This window comes from Pezoporus occidentalis, unplaced genomic scaffold (genome assembly GCF_034315485.1).
Source record: "Pezoporus occidentalis ecotype Australia unplaced genomic scaffold, CSIRO_AGI_Poc_V1 ctg45, whole genome shotgun sequence".
Lineage (NCBI taxonomy): Eukaryota > Metazoa > Chordata > Aves > Psittaciformes > Psittacidae > Pezoporus > Pezoporus occidentalis.
Window position 1 is genome coordinate 3,862,530 of NW_026915780.1, and position 21,282 is coordinate 3,883,811.

A 21,282-nucleotide genomic window follows, 5' to 3' on the forward strand; every position below is an offset into this window, starting at 1 on the left:
AAAGAGTATACCCTCCTGCAGCAGTTCATGAGCAAGGTTGGAAGAGGAGAAGAAATGCAGTTTACTTTTTATCTGTGGGCTACAGGAGCTTAACACACAACCCAAGGGTGGCCAGCAGCAAGACATTGCTGGCAGCAGTGTAAAACCCAGCCCTGACATGCCAGGAGAGGGAAAGCTTCAGTAAGTACTGATGTGTAAGCCCCAAGCAAACTGAATGCTAGAGAGGTTTTCAAGTCATAGACTCATAAAACAGCTTGTGTTGGAAGGGACCTTAAAGCTCATCTAGTTCCAACCCTTGCCATGGGCAGAGAAACCTTCCACTAGAGCTCCAAGCCCCTTTGTCCGACCTGGCTTTGAACACTGCCAGGGATGGGGCAGCCACAACACACCCCTGGAAGTGCTGACCATCTCCATCCAGTTGTACTACTTCAATGCATAGCCACCTGTAAGCATCTCCACAAGGCCCCACAGCAGCACTCGCACATCAGATTCCCTAGGCCCCACACGCCACCAAACCTCTCTCTTACAGTCCCTTTGGCACAGATAGCATGCGTTACACATAAGACAAGGAGCTTACATACACATTAGCTTCTCCCCACCCCACACAGAATAAGTAACCTTGGGCTTCACATTAACCTTGTACCAGGCCAGTACAGCAGAAAGCACCGGTGTCCTTGCAGAAGGGTTTGTGGTATCTCACTGTAATTCAAGCTGGCATTTGCAGCAAGTCATGTTCTTAACAGCCATGCTTTGAGATGTTCTGCTTTGATTTCAGTACATTTTAACCTAACGAATCAGTTCTCACCCTTTTGAGGAAGCATCATTTGATGGATACATCCACTGCTGCAAAAGAGACCGGAACAAAAATAACATTCAAGTACATTTACTTGCAGAGTTTGAAAGGGGGAATGCCACTAATCCTGCTCATTCAGAAAGAATACCCTCCATCAAGGAGAACTACTCATGCTGAAATGCAAGAGCTGCACTCATCACATTGTGTACAGCCCAGATTTGCAAGGGATAGAAGCCTCCATGGCGTGTTTATTTACTGAGGTGGGGAGAGCATTAATGGATGTCTCTGACAGAACAAATGAAACAAAAAGCCAACCACAAACATGCACACAGAGGTACTTTTCTAAATCCACACAAGATATACATTGGTCTTGTTTCAGCCAAAAAAAAACACATGGGGGGGGGGGGGAATAGTCTGATACATGTTTTTAATGACCCTTATCATTAAAATCCAGTGAAATTTAGAAATGTGAAGAGAAGGTTCTACTAAACAACTGTCAAAGTATCAAATGCTTTCCTTTGTATCTGATGGTCTTTTCAAGAGTATCTAATGACAGGCCAAGGGGAATGGCTTTAACCTGCCAGAAGGGAGATTGAGATGAGCTCTTAGGCAGAAGCTCTTCCCTGGGAGGGTGCTGAGGCGCTGGCACAGGGTGCCCAGAGAAGCTGTGGCTGCCCCATCCCTGGCAGTGTTCAAGGCCATGTTGGACACAGGGGCTTGGAGCAAGCTGCTCTAGTGGAAGGTGTCCCTGCCCGTGGCAGGGGTTGGAACTGGATGAGCTTTAAGGTCCCTTCCAACACAAACCATTCTATTGTACATAGAACTATAAATGTATAGGATTCTATGAAAGTTACCTTCTATGAGAAAAGAAGGTAACCTGTCTGCCAAGAATTGCTCTAATCTTTATTTTTAACTTCAGAATTACCTTTAAAAGTTAACTAAGTTTTTAACATCTCTCCCACATAAGATAAACTCAAAGCAAATGGAACCTCCACAACTGATCAAGCTAAAACTTGGAGGCATCCAGTCTGCCATGACCAAATCCTAACAAGCACCACTTGTCAGCTGGGCTACAGGAACACACCACATACCAGCCCTGACCCCATTCATTTGCCTAAGCTTATTTGACATTTAACATGAACTTGTCCTACTTCATAGCTGTGTTTAGCTGAGGATTGACAAGCGTTCAGCTCAGCTCCAAGTTCACAAGAGCTCCAGCTGAGTTACAAACACCAGCTCACTGTGGTACAATAGCTCACTTGATTTCGATGCTAAGAACATGTGCTTCAGGCAAAATTGTTCAACTGACAGTTCAATTGCTTTAAGTATGTCACACTAAGACAACAAAACAACCAGCACAAGCGTGGCTTGTTGCTTTTAAAATCACTGGGTAAACTGGTACCCTTCCAATACAGATACACTGCAAAATGTTCAGAGACAGCCACAAACAAATCTAGGGAGTTTTAATCAATCTTCCTGGATATTGCTGACACTTGGAATATCACAACATGTGTGAGAATGGAAATGAAACCCTGAAATGAAGGACTGATAATGAACAGCTTTGGTTGCTGGGTTTTCAGTCAAAACCTGAAGTATATAGTAACTGTTGAAGTCACAGAAAGGAATCCATGAAGTCTCCCAGCAGAACAGTAGTAAAAATGAGCTCACAGATCCATCTGCACTCTGGCTTTCTCATCAAGATCTCTTCAAGCTATTTCCATTTTAAAAGACCCAAGTCAAACAAACCTTCTATGAAGAGAGTTTGGAGTTTCACATACACCTGGTAGAGTCACAGGCAACATGAAATACCTGCAAAACTCAAAGCCTTAGATATAAACACAACCATTCCCACACAGATCACATCTGAAAGTGTGAAATATCTTAAGTAACAATGGAACAGTCCAAAAAAACAGCTCACTTTTCAAAAAGCAGAGTGAAAAAGCCCTAACATTTAATACAATTGCCACCAGAATGCAAAAGAGACTCTTGTAATGGGCAGAAACATCCTCCCATAATTCATCTTTGGTATTTGATGACATTTAATACCACATAGAACTGCAATTGCTTCGTTTCAGAAGGGAAAAGGACTGCATGCAAGGAGCTGAATGTATGAGGAAACGCTGAGGCATCTATCTGGGCTTCAAAAGGAAATGTGCTTTCCAACTACTCCTGCACCACAAAAATAAACTGGAATACTTATTAGTTCAAAGAAACCAAACATATGATACCCAGAAAACATTTAACCCTGATCAAATATATTAAATTATGCAGCTCCGTAAGTTAGTTTTGGGATTGTAACAACCATGGAGTGACTTCATGAAACATTAAGGAATAGTTTGAGACACAGGAGTAGCACCAGAGTTTCAAATGAAGTGTTTTACTCTAAATATAGTTGTGCATTTCAAGTGTTTAACCTGCGTGTATGCTCGGGTGCAAGAGAGCTGCTTCTGGGAAGCTGTAGCACAAAAGTTGACTCACAAGGTCAGTAACTGAGGAAAACCCTGCTCTCACACGTCTGCTCTTTAACAGCACTGGGAAAACTCTCCAGAATCCCTTAGGAAAACACAAACCCAAACTGGGATTGGCATTTTTTGAAGCAGTTGACTACAAAACTACTTTCAGAAAAGCTGTAAACATTTACAAGCCAGGCTCTGTATTAACACAACAATATTACTTTCAAGGTCAGTATTACACATGCAGTTTCTTGGAGCTACATATTTTGGTGTTATTTTTAACATCTGACAGAGCATCTTGTACTGTTGCAAGCTCCACACTGTTTACAAATACTCCCAAGCTGCAGCTGCTGATTCTACTTGGATATCTTGCCATAGCTAAAAGGAAGAGTCATTTTAGTTAGCCCGCCCTGGCATTCTGTACAGTGCTATGTGCATTACATTGTTCTGGAGGCTGGGTTTGTAGTTTTTACCACCTTTCAACAGCTACACAACAAGAGGATTTGGTTACAAAGGGATCCATTTCTGTACAAGGTCAAAGAAGTCCAGGGAAACAGGTCCAACCCTGTTCAGATTATGCACTCCGTCTTAGCAAATACTATTTCAGGAACTTCTACATTTGGTTTCTTTTTAAAACTAAAAATGGATTAAAGAAAAGCTGTTTCAAACTAAAAATGTCACACTGATGTTTTAATTCCTCACTTTCCCCAGATACTTAAGCACAGGTACTGTGCGGAACCCAGGACAAACAGTTTAAGGGAGCGGCAAACAACTTACCGACACAAGCATTTAGAAAGAGCCAGTCAGTCTTTTTCATTCTATTTTTTATTTGCTTTAGCTTTTTGAAGTCAACTTCAAGTTCCTCCTTGCTGCCAACAGCTCCGGCCAATTCAATTCTTTGGAAGTCCATTTTCACCTCAGATTCCCGTTTGGTTGTAGGTGGAGATCTTCTTTGGCTATTCCCACTACTACAGCTTCCTCTCCACCGAGCTCTGTCTTGCTCGTTTATGATTGAAGAAGCCTCCTCTGTGTCTGCCAGTTCTATTGCTTCTATGTTGTTAGGTCTGGGGTGATCACACACAACACATTTCCTGGCCTTTGCCCAGTTTTCATATGTACAAACAGAACAAGTCCAGTGCTGAGCCCTTGTGTTTAGTTTATTTCTGTCGTTATATTCCTCACATGGATCAACAGATAAAGGGACTGGTCTTGAACCAGAACCTGATGACTGAGGAGACTCTGTGGGACTCCTGGTCCTGCGTTGAGACAAGCACTGAGTACATCTTATAGCTCTCGGCCAGTTCAAGTACGTGCACATGTGGCACGACCATTTATTTGCACTTTCCATAGTGTAAGATGATTTAACCCTTGGTCTTGCACTAGAATCTGGACATATCAAAGGACTACTCCCTCCTTCAGTGCTTGTAGGATCCCAGTCTCTCCCAATATCACTCGAACCACTTTTAAATGGGTCTTCTGTGATAATTGTTCCACTAGGTCTCTGAGCACGACACATGGTGCATTTGATTGCAGATGGCCAGTTTTCATACGTGCAATACTCACAAGCCCATTTAATGCCACGCTCTGTCATCGTGCACTGCTTGAAGTGAACTGCGGCAGGCGGAAAGCTGAGAACAGAATACATCGTCAGTACAACACTTGCACAGGAGCTCTGCTTAGAAGTAAATGATCTAATTGATCTAGTTGATCTAATACAAACACCAGGCTGGAAAAAGGGCAATCTTCTATTCTTGATTCTAATAGAACATTTAAGGGGACAAAAATCACTATGAGAAGGATAAGACTTGAGCTGACAGCATTTAGAATGCAGAATTCAGGATTTCCTAATGCAGAAATGAAAACTCAGTTCTTCATTACTGGAATTCCTTAGATTGGCACAGAGGCTTCAGAATAAGAAGAAACAGAAAGAGATACACATTAAGCACTGCGAATACTGGAGAAGAGACCGGCACAGCTATGGAAACAAGTCACAAATATCAAATAATTCAAATAAAATCCAATATGAATACAGCAGTACAAGAAAAGCAACTCAAAGCCTAGAGCCTGTGAGGTCTATTGCAAGACCTCACAGGATTTGGAAGGCAGGAGTATAGCAGGTGGGCAGTCACACAATGAGTAAGCAGTTCGTTTGGAAAAGTAGGGTGTAGGAGTTTCCATAAATGCATAGATTTGAACAGCTCATACATGTGCTTAAGCATGACTAGGCCTTGGTTGGCCTCACTCACAACAGCAGTGTTACAAAGCTAAAATACCACTTGCAAGCAATGCACAAGCTGTGTGCACTGGCAACCTGACAGTCTTTTCATTCTACACATCCAGATTTCAATGCAATTCCAACTCACTTTTTCTCTAATGAAGAGGGGATTCTGTCTTCATGCTGGCTCAGGCCTTCTCCTCAGATTGCCAAATGCGAAGGATAAGACTAAGCAGAGAACTATCCCTGTAAACAGAATGGAAAGAGGCTCATTATGGGTTTCCTACTGGACCTGAGGAACCAGAAAGTTAATTATTAAATGGCACACCTCTTGTGACCCCAATTTACGTGTTTGACCTCAGTCATGACCTGCTGACACTAACATAGATGGCTGAAAAGAAACCAACAGTCACAAAGAACCAGTGGCCACACAAGCGATCAGTCCGTGGAATTAAAACAACCAGATCCCTGAAATTCCCACTAAAACATCTAGAAACATTCTTATTACAACGTGAAACATAGGATGGGGAAGGGAAATAAAGCTCTGTGTAAAGAGCATAATAGAGGGAAAGGGTGAGGCCGGTAAAGGATAAATAGACAAGAGTATATAGTCCATTTCCTCCTTGCCACAAAATAGTTACCCAGTATCTAAGACACAATGAGGTGCTATTTTTAAGCATGCAAAACTGTTTAGAATCCAAATCTGCCATCCCAATTGACTGACAATTCTTATTCACCTTATTGCAACTCTCATCAGCTAACAAAACCACCTGGAATCTACTAAAGAGAAACTCAAAAGTTACACAACAGTATTCAACCAGTAACTAGACACATTAAACTAAAGTTAGTTTATACCTGTTCTCCAAGTAGTAAGTGGTTTATGAGTTAGCACATTCTTCACTGAAATACCTTCACACACACCTCGCTCTACCAACGCACAGCTAAAGGTCCACTTACATTTATCACCCTTAAACCTATCACCTCCCTTCTGTGGGCTCCAGCACACAGCATGGGGCTTTTTCCAGCAGCTCAACTCTGCTCTAGTCCCCAGATCAGGTGGCTGCATGAATGAGGGGCTATCACATGGCGAGGACAGAGGAGAGGGCAGGACTATCCTTTTCAGCAGCGATCCATATTTATGCTGCATGAAAGCAGAGGAGCTATCAGGAACACACAGAGCTTTCTCATAAAGCTCAGGTTCTAATATTACTTGTTTGAACAGCCTGCAGAACACTTCACTCCCACCTATATGTTATAAAACTGTGTCAGGCTAAGGAATGTGCTGAGAAGGCAATTAGACTTCCTACTGCTTCCCCTTCACTGCTCCTCATAAATGTCCATGCCCATGCATAATGGATAAAAAAAAAGGAGATAGATCACACGAGGTCCCCAGATCTGTAATAAAGTGAAAAATGCATACATATGCATGAGAATACAAAGTCAACTTGATTTTAAGCTGGGCTTGTTCAGCCTGGAGAAGAGAAGGCTCAGGGAAGCCCTTGTAACAGTCATCCAATACCTAAAGCAGCTACAAGAAACATGAAGAAGGGCTTTTCACAAGCAGGACTATTACCTCCAAACACAAGGCCTCAGGTTATTATGAGTGAAGAACACAAAAAGGCTCAATGGAGCAATGCAGCTTCTCTCCTTTGATAGCTCTGCCAACACCCACTATGGCACAGACTGATGAGGAAATCCAGCACTTTCACATACCGGGTTGCTTTACTTCCAGGTCTTGGTGTGACCTGCAGCTGCCGCGCACCCCAGTGACACCAGCACCATGTGATGTGCTGTGATGCAGCATCATCATCAGTCACTGAGCAGCTCCAAGCCAGGTACATTTCTTCATGATTACTTCCTTGCCACTCAGGCTTCAAGTTCACTTGTTATTTCAGATTCTTCACAGAGGAAAACCTGAATCACACAGAACCTCCTCTCGCAGAGGAATAGCACAACAGTGACTGTGAAGTGCAGGTTCACACCTTAACGTCCAAAAAGTATGAGCAGACAAGAAATGAAACACCACAAAACTCCAAAGCAGCTCCAGTTAATCTGTGTATGTGCTAAATACCTTCTGAACAGAGTAGTGGAGTAACTCACAACATTGAAGAGGAGAATCTATTACATTCTGATAAAACAAAGAGAAATCAAAACATTGCCAGAGCCCCTTTTTACTAAAGTCAATTGGAAATGGTTACGCAGAACAATCTGATTTTTTTCTTCTGCTTTGTTTCCATTTTTAAGACTACTCCTCTATTTAGGTGCATAGGAAAACACAAAACAGCACAAAGAAGTTGGGTGGAAACAGTGAAGTCCTCAAATAACATTTTTATGACAGGATATGTTATACACCCCTCAATTTAATTATTCACCGTGTCCTGAAGTTATTTTTCCTTTGGCTCAAACAAGGAACAATACAGAGCTCCAGTTCATCAAGTGATCCAAGCCCTTCCCCATCAACAGCCATACACTAATTTAGACCAGTCTAAAGATCTTATCTCAGTCTCCCCTCTGGCAGGTTAAAGCCATTCCCCTTGGCCTGTCCCTACATCCCTTGTCCCAAGCCCCTCTCCAGCTTTCCTGCAGCCCCTTCAGGCACTGGAGCTGCTCTCAGGTCTCCCCTTCAGGAGCCTTCTCTTCTCCAGGCTGACCCAGCCCAGCTCTCTCAGCCTGGCTCCAGAGCAGAGCTGCTCCAGCCCTCACAGCATCTCCATGGGCTCGCTCCAACAGTTCCACATCCCTCTTGTGCTGTTGCCCCAGAGCTGGATAAGGACTGTGGGGGAGGGGGGGTGTCTCCCCAGAGCACAGCAGAGGGGAGAATCCCCCCTCTTGACCTAATAATAATCCAGCCTGCCTTTGTCTTGGAGCAACCTTAGAGAAGCAGCTGCACCTGGGGAAGGCAGGTGGACCTCTTTTGCCTTGTGAGTCTCACTGAAGATTTAAGCAGATTTCTGAGCTCCCTTTTCCCTGTAACACAGAAGCAGCTTGCTTTGTTCAAACATCCTTACACATGAGCAAAATGACTTAAGGTTTGAACACTGATTTGGTCAGTACAAGGTTTCTGCCAGCACCACACCAGCAAAAAATCCATAGCGTATTTTGTTCAGCCTGGAGAAGAGAAGGCTCCTTAATGGGAGACCTTAGAGCAGCTCCAGTGCCTGAAGGGACTACAAGAAAGCTGGAGAGGGGCTTGGGACAAGGGATGTAGGGACAGGCCAAGGGGAATGGCTTTAACCTGCCCGAGGGGAGACTGAGATGAGCTCTTAGGCAGAAGCTCTTCCCTGGGAGGGTGCTGAGGCGCTGGCACAGGGTGCCCAGAGAAGCTGTGGCTGCCCCATCCCTGGCAGTGTTCAAGGCCAGGCTGGACACAGGGGCTTGGAGCAAGCTGCTCTAGTGGAAGGTGTCCCTGCCCGTGGCAGGGGCTGGAACTGGAGGAGCTTTAAGGGCCTTTCTAATAAACCAGTCTGGCATTGTATGATTTTTTTACTTTCATTTTAAACACTGAAGCAACTTCTTGGAACATCAAAACGAGCAAAAGCATCTTCTTAAAGAAAGAAACATCTAAATTACCAAACACAGAAGCCATTAACAGTTTCTGAGTGCAGTAACACCTTTCACACATCAAACCACAAGAAGTAGCGAGAGGCAGAGGACTGCGAGTTAAAGCGAAAGATCAAACAGCAGCATTTTCACCTCCCATATTCCATTTGTATCGTGAAACATGGTCTATTTAAATGTACATCTACCAGAATAGGGTCTGGGTCTGGCAGCTGTAACTACTCACTCACAGCTGGATAACATCCCTGTGAAGTCATATAAACACATGATGGACAAACAGCTTTCTGAGGAAAAACTGCCCATGATTAACCCCATGTACTCTGACACGTTTTCAGAAGCGTTCCCCTTGCCCGTCACTGCCTCACGTTCTCTTCCAATTACCCATAATGAATTAGCATATGACTTAGAAAACTGAAGTTCATTTATACACAAATAAAAGCTGCAACAGGAAAACCTGTTGAAATCACACATCTGGATTATCAGCTTGAATGGTTGTGATAACATAGGCACTAATCTGAATTCAGATAGTTGTTGCTGGGTTTGTCCTGTAAACTGCAGAATATTAACATCCATAAGATGAATCCAAATCAACTCTTTACAACAGGAAACAAAGCAATGGTTTGATTTCACTGCCATCTAATAAATAGGTTTATAAATTGCTGCCTCAAACCAGAGCATCTTTTTAGAGCTCATACAAGCTGTACTACGGGACTTGCCATGAACAGTTTTGCCCATTTTTAACTACAGCCAGTAGGAAGGTCTAGAACATAGCAAGAGTTGTACACAAGCTTAAATCAAAAAGGCCTATTTGTCCTTTTTAAAGTTGTAAACTCCCTGAAAACTTCAACAATTCCTTATAGAGAAGGCACTGAGATTTAATTGGTTCAAATCCACTTCTGTTCTCTGGGTCCAAGAATCCTTATGAGGTATCTCAATACACGCCAACAAAAACATATTTAAATTACCTATTTGCAACGTATTGCCAAGTACTAAGACTGGTTTTTCACCTGAAATTTGCCTTGCCCGATTTTCTATACTGACATTTCACTCTCTAGTTAACAAATTACTTACTCCACCTTCAACTACTCACTATTTCTTGCATATTCTTCCTCAAGAATTCAGCATAAGCCTCAAAAGAGAATATATTAAAAGAATAAATCTTGAACCCAGGCTTCTGTAGTTTAAAGGGCATGAACAGTTAAGTTCCATTCTCGTCTCTTTTAAAGACAAAACTAAGAGCATTGACCTTGTCAATGGCACAACCAAATCAGCTCAGTGCTAAATCTGGAAGCTTTGCAGGAAGGGCAGGAACTCTGTATTACAATAAAGAACATAAATATTACTGCAAGCCACAAATTCATAAGCATTTTCTGTATGAGCCTGGATAGACTGAAGCAAGGAATTTAACAGGAGCACACAAGGATCACCTCTGCTCTCCTGAGCTATGTAACTGTTTCTTTGCTCACAGTAACATGGATATAGGAGAAACGCTGCTGTACTGAGAGGCATCGAGTTCAAATCTCAGTTCTATTACGGACCAGATCGTTGCTGTGTAAATCACAGCACAAACTACAAACTGTAACATTAACGGTGCATGAGAAATAAAGAAATTGTAAATAGTTACTCAATAATAACTAAAATCTTTTCAATCTAGTAAGTTATTTTTTTTCTTCAGTTTTCTAGACAATCTAGTCTAGGCTGTCAAAGTGCTCCAAGTTTTTAGGTCTGACCTCCTTCATTACATACAACTTTTCCTCTTCTCTATGCCAGCCATTAGTTAACATGCAGAAAACTTGATTTTCCAAAGGAAAACACTGCCAGAAACTCACTTCCCTTCACCAAAACAGTGTTTGAGAAACTTACTAACTTCTGAAGACATTCAGAAGCTGGTCCATCAGAGGAATTCAGATGGGCTTCCTTTACATACAATATACACAACACTGCTTTCATTGCGATTTATGCATTCAGAACTCATTGCAAAGCATCTGAAGTCTACTTTATCAGGTATTTACGCCGTTTTTCTCCAGCTTTCTTTTCAATTTTCAGTTCCCACTTTCAATCCAACTCCTGTTATTTCAAATGAACCTCCAAGCCTGACTTCTCATAAGAGAATTTAGAGGCAGTTTTAATGCAAGAGGCTGCCTAGTTCTGCAAGTGTTCTGTGCAGTAACAAGTCAAACATTCGGGAGGTTGCAGATCTTAGGAAATACCTGGAATACAAGAACTCATAATGAACTTTAGGTTAAGACACAGACCTGACTATAAAGGTACTCTCATGCAGAAGCTGAGTACTCATCCCAGAATTAACAGATATTTGGGAATATTAAACATTGTCTTTCTGCAGCCTTTATTTTGACGTTTAATCCCTCAAAGCATTTTTGTGCTCTTAACCACTACAGTTAATGCTGCTGTGTAACCTGCAGGTTTGTTTGTTACTTATCTCAAAGGGGTCAAACTCCATCTATAGCTCTATTAAATTTGTGGCTAAAACCTACGAAAACCTTAACAGCTGAAAACAACCTTTAAAGACACAACAGGAGATGCTTGCAGTTCAGTCCTCTTATTTCAGGAGAGAGTTCCATTTTTCGGAGGTTTGATTTGTTTAAAACTCAATTAAAAGTGCACTATTTAGATGAGATGCTACTACCCATTAGGATGGACTAAATACAACCGAGTACTTAGAAACCAATTTGGGAAAAGCAGAGTAAGCAGATCAGCAGTTACATAATACACAGCATCTCCCCCACAATTGCAATCAAAAACCAAGTGACTCAAAATAATGAGCAATGATGGAATATTCACATAAGTACAGCCAGGGCCATTTAATGGACCTGCTCATTATGAGCAGGCAGCAACAGATGAACATAGACTCGAGATGCACAACAGCAACAAACCCACACAATAAACAACAGAATTGTTCAAACTTCATTTTAAACCTATTTGCACTGGACAAAGTACAGAAGTTGAACAAGATGACTCTTTACAGAAAGGGAGGTCAAATTTTATCTGTGTTTAGACTACATGCCTAAAACACAAGACTCATTTTTGTTTAGATCTCAGCCATTCTCACACAAGCTGAGGAAAACCAGATGTCACACTCTGACTAAAAACACACTGTGGAGTCAGACATCAGAACTTTAAAACACTTAAAACTGTACAACAACCAAGGAACTTTCTATTAAGACTTGTACATTTGACATTCAGTTCTAGTTATTATCCTCTGAGCCTCCTCAATATTGGCTCAACATAAATCAGACCATGGCTAACTGAAGACACAGTCACCATTTAGAATCAGCTAGGTTGGAAAAGACGTTTTAGATCATCAAGTCCAACCATTTGGTGGAGAAAAACCACCTGCCATCAAATGAAACAAGGAAACACTCAACATCAACTATTGTATAGTTCCCTCCTAACTAATGGCAAGCCGCTTTGAGATACAGTTTAGGACATCTTTGGTATATGTATTTGCAATTAGGCTGTATTTAAGGCTAGTTCAAGTAAGCTATACATTATATCCAGCTCTTCTTAAGATACTGGTTAGACAGCAAAGTATCAAAAAAAAAGGGAAAAAAGAAGTAAAAAACAGGTAAAATGCTGTTAACACAGCACACAAAATCCACTACTCTCTATGATGCTGCTTAACATACTGCAAAGAACTAGTATCAAAGATCAAATATAAGGAAAACAAATTTCACTCCTTCTAGAGGAGTGATATAAATTCTTTTATTTTTTAGCCTTCTGATTAGTAATCTGTGCTCTGCTCACAATACACATCCAGCAAGTCTAAGTTAACAATTGCAAGGCTGTGTTCTGAGCTGCTAGAAAGTTTCAGACTAACAGCTCTAAGTAAACTTTCTGCTTTTGGAGGTGGGAATAACTTGCTAGAGACAACCCTGAGGTGATGATTATTTTTATCCCTCCCAAGCTAAACAGTAATGTGGAGGTCAAAAAAAAAAAAATGCAAATAGTCCAACAAACCACCTCAATCCTTCAGCAAGATAAAAATTAGCTATCAACAAGCACACAGTAAGGGAAAGCCTTTGCATCCAAAGCCCAACCCCACAAGCTCAGCCTACAGAGGGCACAAATCATAGAATCCCAGACTGGTTTGGGCTGCAAGGGCCCTTAAAGCTCATCCAGTTCCAATCCCTGCCACAGGCAGAGCCACCTTCCACTAGAGCAGCTTGTTCCAAGCCCCATCCAACCTGGCCTTGAACAGTGCAGCTTCTCTGGGCACCCTGAGCCAGCACCTTCACAGGGAAGAACTTCTTCCTCGTGTCTAATCTAAATCTGTCATATGACAGGCAGACATTAAGACACCGAGTACAAAGTTCTCCTGACTTATCATGATAGTGTGAACTTTAAAAAAGAAGAGGCCTGGCATGCACAAGGAGTATGTACTCAACACTTCCGGGAACTGCAGAGGACTTAAGTCTCAGACCTGTAGTCTTAAACTCCTTCAGGGAGCAGCAGCAACTAATAATTCAGCTGTCTACTGAATCCCTGCTTAGATACGAGGAAGATGAATGGAGACAGAAGAAATACTTTCAAGTCCATTACCCTGAAGGAAAGAAGTACAAGTCAACACTTCCACAAGCCACTTACAGTCCTTACAACCGTAAGAAAGAGGACTTCTCAAACTAACAACCACCTTCACAAAGCAAATTTCCTTCTTTTTTTCTTTTTTGCTAGAATTATCCCCATTTATTCAATTTCAGTGTCATTTTTCTTCCCAGGTAATCAACTGACTGTGCACCAACAGCTGCAAGGGTTTCAAATGAAGGGACCTACAAGAAGTTGTGCAACTTCAGAGCCACCAGAACATTACCTGACAGTAATAATTTTAATCTACTGCAAACCAAATAAACCACACAAGTTCATTTTTCTTCCCAGAGTCACATAAACCACAGTTCTGACAGTTTTCTTTAGCTCAGGAAAGCTAGCTCCTGGAGCTGCAATATGGGTGTCTTCACCCAGAGGTGCTCAAAAACCCTTTCAACACGGCCCTTAGCAACATGGTTTAGTGGTGGACTTGGCAGTCCTGGGGTAATGGTTGGACTTGACGATTTTGAAGGTCTTTCCCAACCTAGATGATTCTATTCTATATCTAGAAGGCAGAAAAGTTTCTTGATGTCTGTAAACTACTCAGTAACTCGGACTTCTGTTTTAGTCAAAACAGCTACTCAAGACTAGATGTTAAATCCAACCAAAGCCATTGAATCACATGGAGGGTTTTTAAACCTTAACACAGGATCACAGAAGAGTTACGGTTGGAAAGGACCTTAAGATCATCTAGTTCCAACCCCCTGCCATGGGACGGGACACAGACTTTCCTCCCCTGGATGGCAGGTTGCACTCCTGGTATTTGGTTTGTATCTAGTTCTCATCACTTCAAGTACTTTCAGCTCAATTCTGAACTGAACATTCATGACAGCTGCAAATGTTGTGCCTTCTCCAGCATTTGTAATAACTTTCATTAATTTAAACTGCACATGGGAACGCAAGCAAAATTAGCAGCCACTCTCAGTAAAAAAACAAAAAACAAAAAACCACCAACTCCATTTTACTAGAAAGATGCAACAGTATCCTTGTTTTAAGAACAAGCAGAATAGATTATATCCAAACAACAGAAGGGAAAAATGCCAACTTAATTATACCTGCTGTACAGAAGATGCAAAAGACCTGCAAAGTTGGCTGCTTCATAGGCAACTACCACTCTTCCCAATGTAGTGCCCTCCCATGCTCCCCAGTAAAAAAAAAATACACCGTTTCTTCTGCTTTCTAGACTCAAGCTCTCTGCATTAGCCCCTCCTGAAGACAGTTCCTTCTTCAAACATCAGTGCACTCATTCCCTTCTCCCCCTTCCACACCACCTCTCATCTTAGAATCATAAAATGGCTTGGGTTAGAAAAGACCTTAAAATCACTCAGTTCCAACCCCCTGCCACGGGCAGGGACCCCTTCCACTAGAGCAGCTTGCTCCAAGCCCCTGTGTCCAACCTGGCCTTGAACACTGCCAGGGATGGGGCAGCCACAGCTTCTCTGGGCACCCTGTGCCAGCGCCTCAGCATCCTCACAGGGAAGAGCTTCTTCCTTACATCTAACTTGAACTTCCCCCGTTTCAATTTGAACCCATCATCCCTTGTCCTATTGCTACAGTCCCTAACCAAGAGCTCATCTCCAACATCCTTTGTCTTCACCAAAATGAGCTTTGGATAAATGGGCCAGCAGCACAGAAAAAAAAAAAGGTGCTATGAAAAGTGCCAGAGAGATACAACTCCAGTTTGACTCCAGAGCTTCTGAGAACCTCTGCATGCCACAAAAGGAGGAAAGAAAATCACCTGTATTATTATAGCCTAGCACATTTTCAGAACTGATGTTAAAGCTCTTTTCAAGCATGTTAACTGTTAAACACCACAGATAAAAGTCCTATTATTAATCTCGTGTGCCAAGAAAGTTCCAAAAGAATTAACTACATACATATGACAAGCTGTGCTTCAGCAGCTGATGATGCAAAACCGAACACAGTCACACAATCAACGTGATTCTGTGCAAGTCAAAGCAACGTCAGCTATACAGTAAGTGCTACAAAAGAGTAAGTACCAAGAAAGTGGCCGAACTCCTCATGTTTGAGATCTGAATTAGAAGACAGCGTTTTCCTTTTAAGGCATAACCCATTCCATTCAACTGACACTACAAAGATAGAATTATCTGTTATTTAACCGATTTTACCAAGCTACTCCCTTTGACAAGTGGGAAGCTCTGCATCAGCTATGCTGAAAACTTTTCAGCTTTGCCTCACTTCATATGTAGTACTATGTAAAACCTAAAAGACGAAGAACTCTGTTACAGCTAAGCCAGCCATTTTCAGATGCCAAACTCAAGCTTAGTTCCATTTTAGTACCAGGAGACTGTTGATCATAATTCATGCAGTTAAAATGAGGATTACTTATTGACATAAATTCTGAACAGCTCAAGATAACCCAGTCTTCACATTTTAGGGGGAGGAATGGGCATGAGTGTACTAACAGAACTGCAGTAGCAGTTTAAATGTTTTGCAACTCATAGATGGCACACCATGATAAAGAATGCACTGACCTGAAGTTCTGCACTATCTTAACCCAATATGGCAAAGAGAAGTTGGAAAGAGAAACGTTAACACCTAAGTTAATACCAGTAGGCAGGAGCCAGTAAACCTCACATTAAAGTGCCTGGGAGTACATTTGATTATTTGATGGACTGTATTAAAAATAACCTCCCATACAGTCAGGAAAGCGTTTCCTACTTACAGTTCCAACTAAGTTACAGAGCCATTATGCAAAGAACACCAAAGACAGGTGGGATTTGCCATCCCTGAGGAATTTACACACTGAATGACGTACCATTAGAATGGACATACACTACGAAAATTTAAAATGTTGTCTTGACCAATCTTGTGTTTTACCCAGTCTCCCATTTAAGACATGCTTCTGTGATGAATCCCGTTGATGCTTTTATGCCACTCCACATTCCAATTAAATTAATGTGTTTAATTATACTTCTGAGACAATGCTAATGGCTACAAGTCTGCAATAACAGGCTATGGCCTCATCGGTCACCCCCCACCTGCTGGTCTTTACTTCAGCATAAGAAAAGTCCGTAATTCCTTTTAAATCAAGAGAACTACACCACATAATTAGAGTTTCACTAATGCTACAAAATGCAATTCATCCAAAAGCATCACTTGCTTAAATCAGAATTGATCTTTTAAACAGAATCCTCATGCTGAGACACCAATTTGGCCTTCAGGAGGCAAACAGAGCTCCAGAACACCTCCTGCTGCTTACCTGCTCCCCCTTCTCTGAGTAAGCGCTGAAAAAAAACAAACAAAAACACACACATAAAAGAGAAATGGCTGCAGAGCTCTCTTCTGCGGTCACCACAGGCAAAATGCTACATGAGCAAAAGGAAAAAAACAGAGTGCAACAAACCTCTCCTGAACTGCTGTTACAAGGTTCTGCTCCCACCAGGATGAGCTTTGACACAGTATACATTAGAGAAGCTGAGGTTATTACACAGAAGACACCTCACTGCTCATTCCAGAGGGGCTGGACCAGACAATCGTTGAAGGTCCCTTAACCCAAACCACTCTATGATTCACCTTCTGACTTTCTGCATCTCTAAACTCGCCAATGCGTTGCACTCACGCACCAGTCCCACCCCCACCACGCAGCTGGTATAGTGAGTAGAGCCTGTTCAAGCACAGCACAAAGCCCATCAAACAACACTTATTTACTACACCAGCTCCAAAGAATTCTAGACAAAGCTGTCATTCCTGTTAGCACTAAAAGTCACAGCGGCAGCAGCTCACCACAGCCGAGCAGTGCCTGCCATGCAGGAGACCCAGATTCATGCTCTCCCATCAGTTATCCCACTCAGGGATACAGCACTGGAGAGCCAGAAGCCTTTTGTCACTCCAAGCACTCCCAGACATATCCATGACCTCCGCAGAGAAGTTTACCTTACCCTGGCAGCAGGCTGCCGCAGTGTGGGGCTGTAAAGGGAGAGCCAAGCAATGTTTGCATCATTAATCCAACTTTTCCCATCTTGTTTAAACTTCGGCTCACAAAAACAAGCTCGGTTTGGCAATACACCGCACTTCACGTCTGATAAAGCATCGGCAATACGTGACACTGTACTACAGGCAATACTACGGAAGTTCTGCTATCCAAATTCACAGTAGAAGCAGCTCCTAGCACCCACCCCAGCACACAGCCCAGCACAGGCATCTCCAAGAGGAAAAACAAGGAGGGGGAGGCAGCAGAGGCATGATCTCACCCCAGCACACCGAGCTACCGCAGCCCCGCGCTTGGAGAAGCGGCCACAGGAGAAAGAAACCCGACTTCCCTGCCTTTGTACCGAGCCGCTCGGTGCTGCATCGCGGATCCCCGATGCCTGTGCCGCACACAGCGCGGCTGGGACCCAGCAACCCCGCATCCCGCGGCTGCCCTTCTGCCAGCGGCTACCACCGGAGCAACCCCCCCCTCCGGGCAGGACTGGGGCCAGGGAACCGCGCAGGAGGCGACTCCGACCCCGTACCGCCCCTCGGCCCAGCCGGGCGACCCCAGCCCCGCTCCACCGGCGGGTCACCGGCCGGGGAACAGCCGGGGCTGGCTCGGTTCGGCTCGCTCCCGGCTCCCCGCAGCCCGCCCTAGCCCGAGGAGGGGACAGAGGTTTACCTGGCCGCCGGGAGCCGTCCCTCAGGCACCCGCTCGGTGCTGGAAGCCGCCTGCGCCCCGCGCCGCCGCCGCCCCCCCCCACCCCCCGGCCCGCTGGCTGCGGCGCTGCTCTCCCCGCTCAGGACATGGTCTCTCCCAGCGCGGCGGGCTGCCGCGGCGGCGGGCGCTCCCACTCCGGCGCGGCCGGGGGAGGGGGCCGGGGGGGAGAGGGGGTGAACCTCTCGCCCCGCTCCCCGGGCTCCTCTAATGGCGGCGGCCGGAGCGGCCCAAAGCAAAATAAACCCCCATACGGCCAGCGGCCCGCACGTCAGCCCGGCCTGCCGCCATGCCTCGCGCCCATTGGCGGAGCCCTCGGCCAATGGGTGCGTACCTCTTTGGGAAGAACGGTGATGTCATCGGTGCCGGCGGTTGCCCTCCCGCCTTGGGTGTCCCGCTGAGGTGAGCGGAGCCCGGAGGGGGCCGGGGGCGAGCGGGCGGCTCGCAGCGCGGTGGGACGGGAAAACACGGCGAGGGGAAGCGCTTGTGGAGCTCAGCGTGCATGAAGGGCCCTTGCGATGACACGGACAGGCAGTAGCCGTCGGGTGTACCAGTGATAACTGACCCTTGCAGTGCCCTGGCAGGGAGTACCTGCGTATGGAGGATAAACCGTGATGGAGGGGCTCACAGCCGTGATTCAGAGGGCTGGAGCAGCTCTGCTCTGGAGCCAGGCTGAGAGAGCTGGGCTGGGGCAGCCTGGAGAAGAGAAGGCTCCTGAAGGGGAGACCTGAGAGCAGCTCCAGTGCCTGAAGGGGCTGCAGGAAACCTGGAGAGGGGCTTGGGACAAGGGCCTGTAGGGACAGGCCAAGGGGAATGGCTTGAACCTGCCAGAGGGGAGACTGAGATGAGCTCTTAGGCAGAAGCTCTTCCCTGTGAGGGTGCTGAGGCGCTGGCACAGGGTGCCCAGAGAAGCTGTAGCTGCCCCATCCCTGGCAGTGTTCAAGGCCAGGTTGGACACAAGGGCTTGGAGCAAGCTGCTCTGGTGGAAGGTGTCCCTGCCCGTGGCAGGGGTTGGAGCTGGATGAGCTTTAAGGTCCCTTCCAGCACAAACCAGGCTGGGATTTTACAAGTCTGTGATCCCTTAGAAATTGACTTGTACTGACTATGCAATATTTTTGTTTTGCTTTCTACTCAAGAACTGCAAGTCTGCATCTTATTGTAGGCTCACAGACAGAATTCCCACCTCCCTGCTTTTCCCTCCTGTGCCTTACATCATTTGATACCTGCCTTTTTGTTTTCCCACTGCACTACCTACTTTTCATTTCAGGCCTTCTCAGACGCTCCAGCACTTTTTCTTCCTGTAGTTTCATCTCCTGTTCCCACCCGAGGTTATAGAGGGGATTCTGTTAGTTAATGCCTCGAGCTAGGTGCTGTGTTGGGAAACTCATCCTGCTCTGGCCAGGTGGATCCATCCGTTCTGCCTCGAGCAGATAAACAAAAAGCACCCAAGATGTTCAAGCAGAGTGGTGATGCCTTTGGTAGAGAAACTGCCTTTGTACAGCAGACAAACAACCAGAACCAGAGTCAGGACATGCAAAATGCAATTACTTATGGAGGCTGATAGAGAAATTTGTCTCAATTTGCAATTAAATTAGATCCCTCTAAACATGAAAAACTGTTGGGGGGGAGGGGGGAGGGCAAATATGATTTGTCTCTCCCAGATGAGTTATTTACTAAATTGTCTTTTGGGAAGCGTAATTATGGATGTTTAGCTATAGGAAAGATGGGGAAAAGTGTATTTTCTTTCACCCACCCACATATAAGATCCAGATGAACGTGGATAAGTCATGCAAAAGAAATATTAGTTCTCTTAAAGAGAGCTAAGGAGAACTCTCTGTGGTTAGAAATAATTCAGCAAATGGATCCCTTGTTCTTGGCGTCTAGGAAAGGTGATGGAAGAGCTGTCATGTAAGTGAGCTGGTACGGGGGTGAATCCTAAATGCTGCCTCGACTGTACAGCAATGGAAATGTCCAGAAATAATTGTTATAGATTAGACTGCAGAAAAGGATATGAAAATACATGGAATATGTAATTTAGGGGAAAATATCACTTATCCTTCCAGAATATTACCTAAACCTGTTGAAAAAACATTTGGAAATCATGGAAACATTTTAAACCCAACATACAGCACTGCAGCACATTAGGAGCATGTTCACATAGGAGTATGTTCACAACAGAAAAGAGCTTAAATGAACCAAACTTGCATCATGCATAAGAGATTGCCCAGAGAAGCTGTGGCTGCTCCATCCCTGGCAGTGTTCAAGGCCAGGTTGGACACAGGGGCTTGGAGCAAGCTGCTCTAGTGGAAGGTGTCCCTGCCCATGGCAGGGGGTTAGAACTGGATGAACTTCAAGGTTCTTTCCAGCCCAAACCATTCCAGGATTCTATGATTCAATGATCATTTCAAAATGGAGTTAGAACACTGTTACCAGAGCTGTTAGCTTCCAAAGCGGATCCTGGCTGCATCTCCAAATTACGGGACATTTTGACCTTGGTGACGCTATTCCTAAGGCCATAACTATGGTTTTATCTGCAAAAACTGCCATTTGTTCTAGACCTAAATAATAAAATACAACAGCAATGACCTTTCAGTGCTTTAGAACATTGATATTTACACATATAATTTGTGCACTAATAGCTGTCAGACTTCTAATTTGGAGAGAAATCAAAATCTACATGACTTGATAACCCAGTTCTCAATAGATTTACTATTTGATAATCTTTTTCTTCTTTAAATGTCAGAAAGCTAATTCTATTTCTTTTGGCAAGCACTAATTTCCTACATTCCATCCCAAATTTCAAATTGATTCCACCAATTTAAGGACAAATTTCAAGTCCCTATGAGAAATTTGGAACAGTCATATTCATTTGACAGCTTAATACGTTATTTTGGGAGCTCTGATGCGCGGAGCTGAATTTGCTCATGCCTTGGAGATTGTGTGCCTTCACACAGAGGGTGTGCAACTGCCCTCTGTAACTCAGAATAAACCCATGGCACAACCATGCGCC

General features: G+C 44.1%; 1 protein-coding gene across 2 annotated transcripts in view; it reads right to left on the minus strand.

Annotated features, from left to right (window-relative positions):
- The window catches only part of ZRANB1 (zinc finger RANBP2-type containing 1), a 47,756-nt gene extending 29,250 nt beyond the window's left edge, over window positions 1–18,506 (minus strand). Inside the window, exons 1-3 of one of the 2 annotated variants that reach the window (XM_062635222.1) lie at window positions 18,237–18,390; window positions 5,610–5,707; window positions 4,024–4,874 (exon numbers count right to left, since the gene is read on the minus strand). In XM_062635222.1, coding sequence (XP_062491206.1) covers window positions 4,024–4,837 — 814 coding nt within the window. In that variant the 5' untranslated portion in view covers window positions 4,838–4,874; window positions 5,610–5,707; window positions 18,237–18,390. Of the gene's footprint in view, window positions 1–4,023; window positions 4,875–5,609; window positions 5,708–18,236 lie in introns of both variants that reach the window. The other variant, XM_062635223.1, reaches the window with a different exon arrangement.
- Between the last annotated feature and the right edge of the window lie 2,776 nt (window positions 18,507–21,282).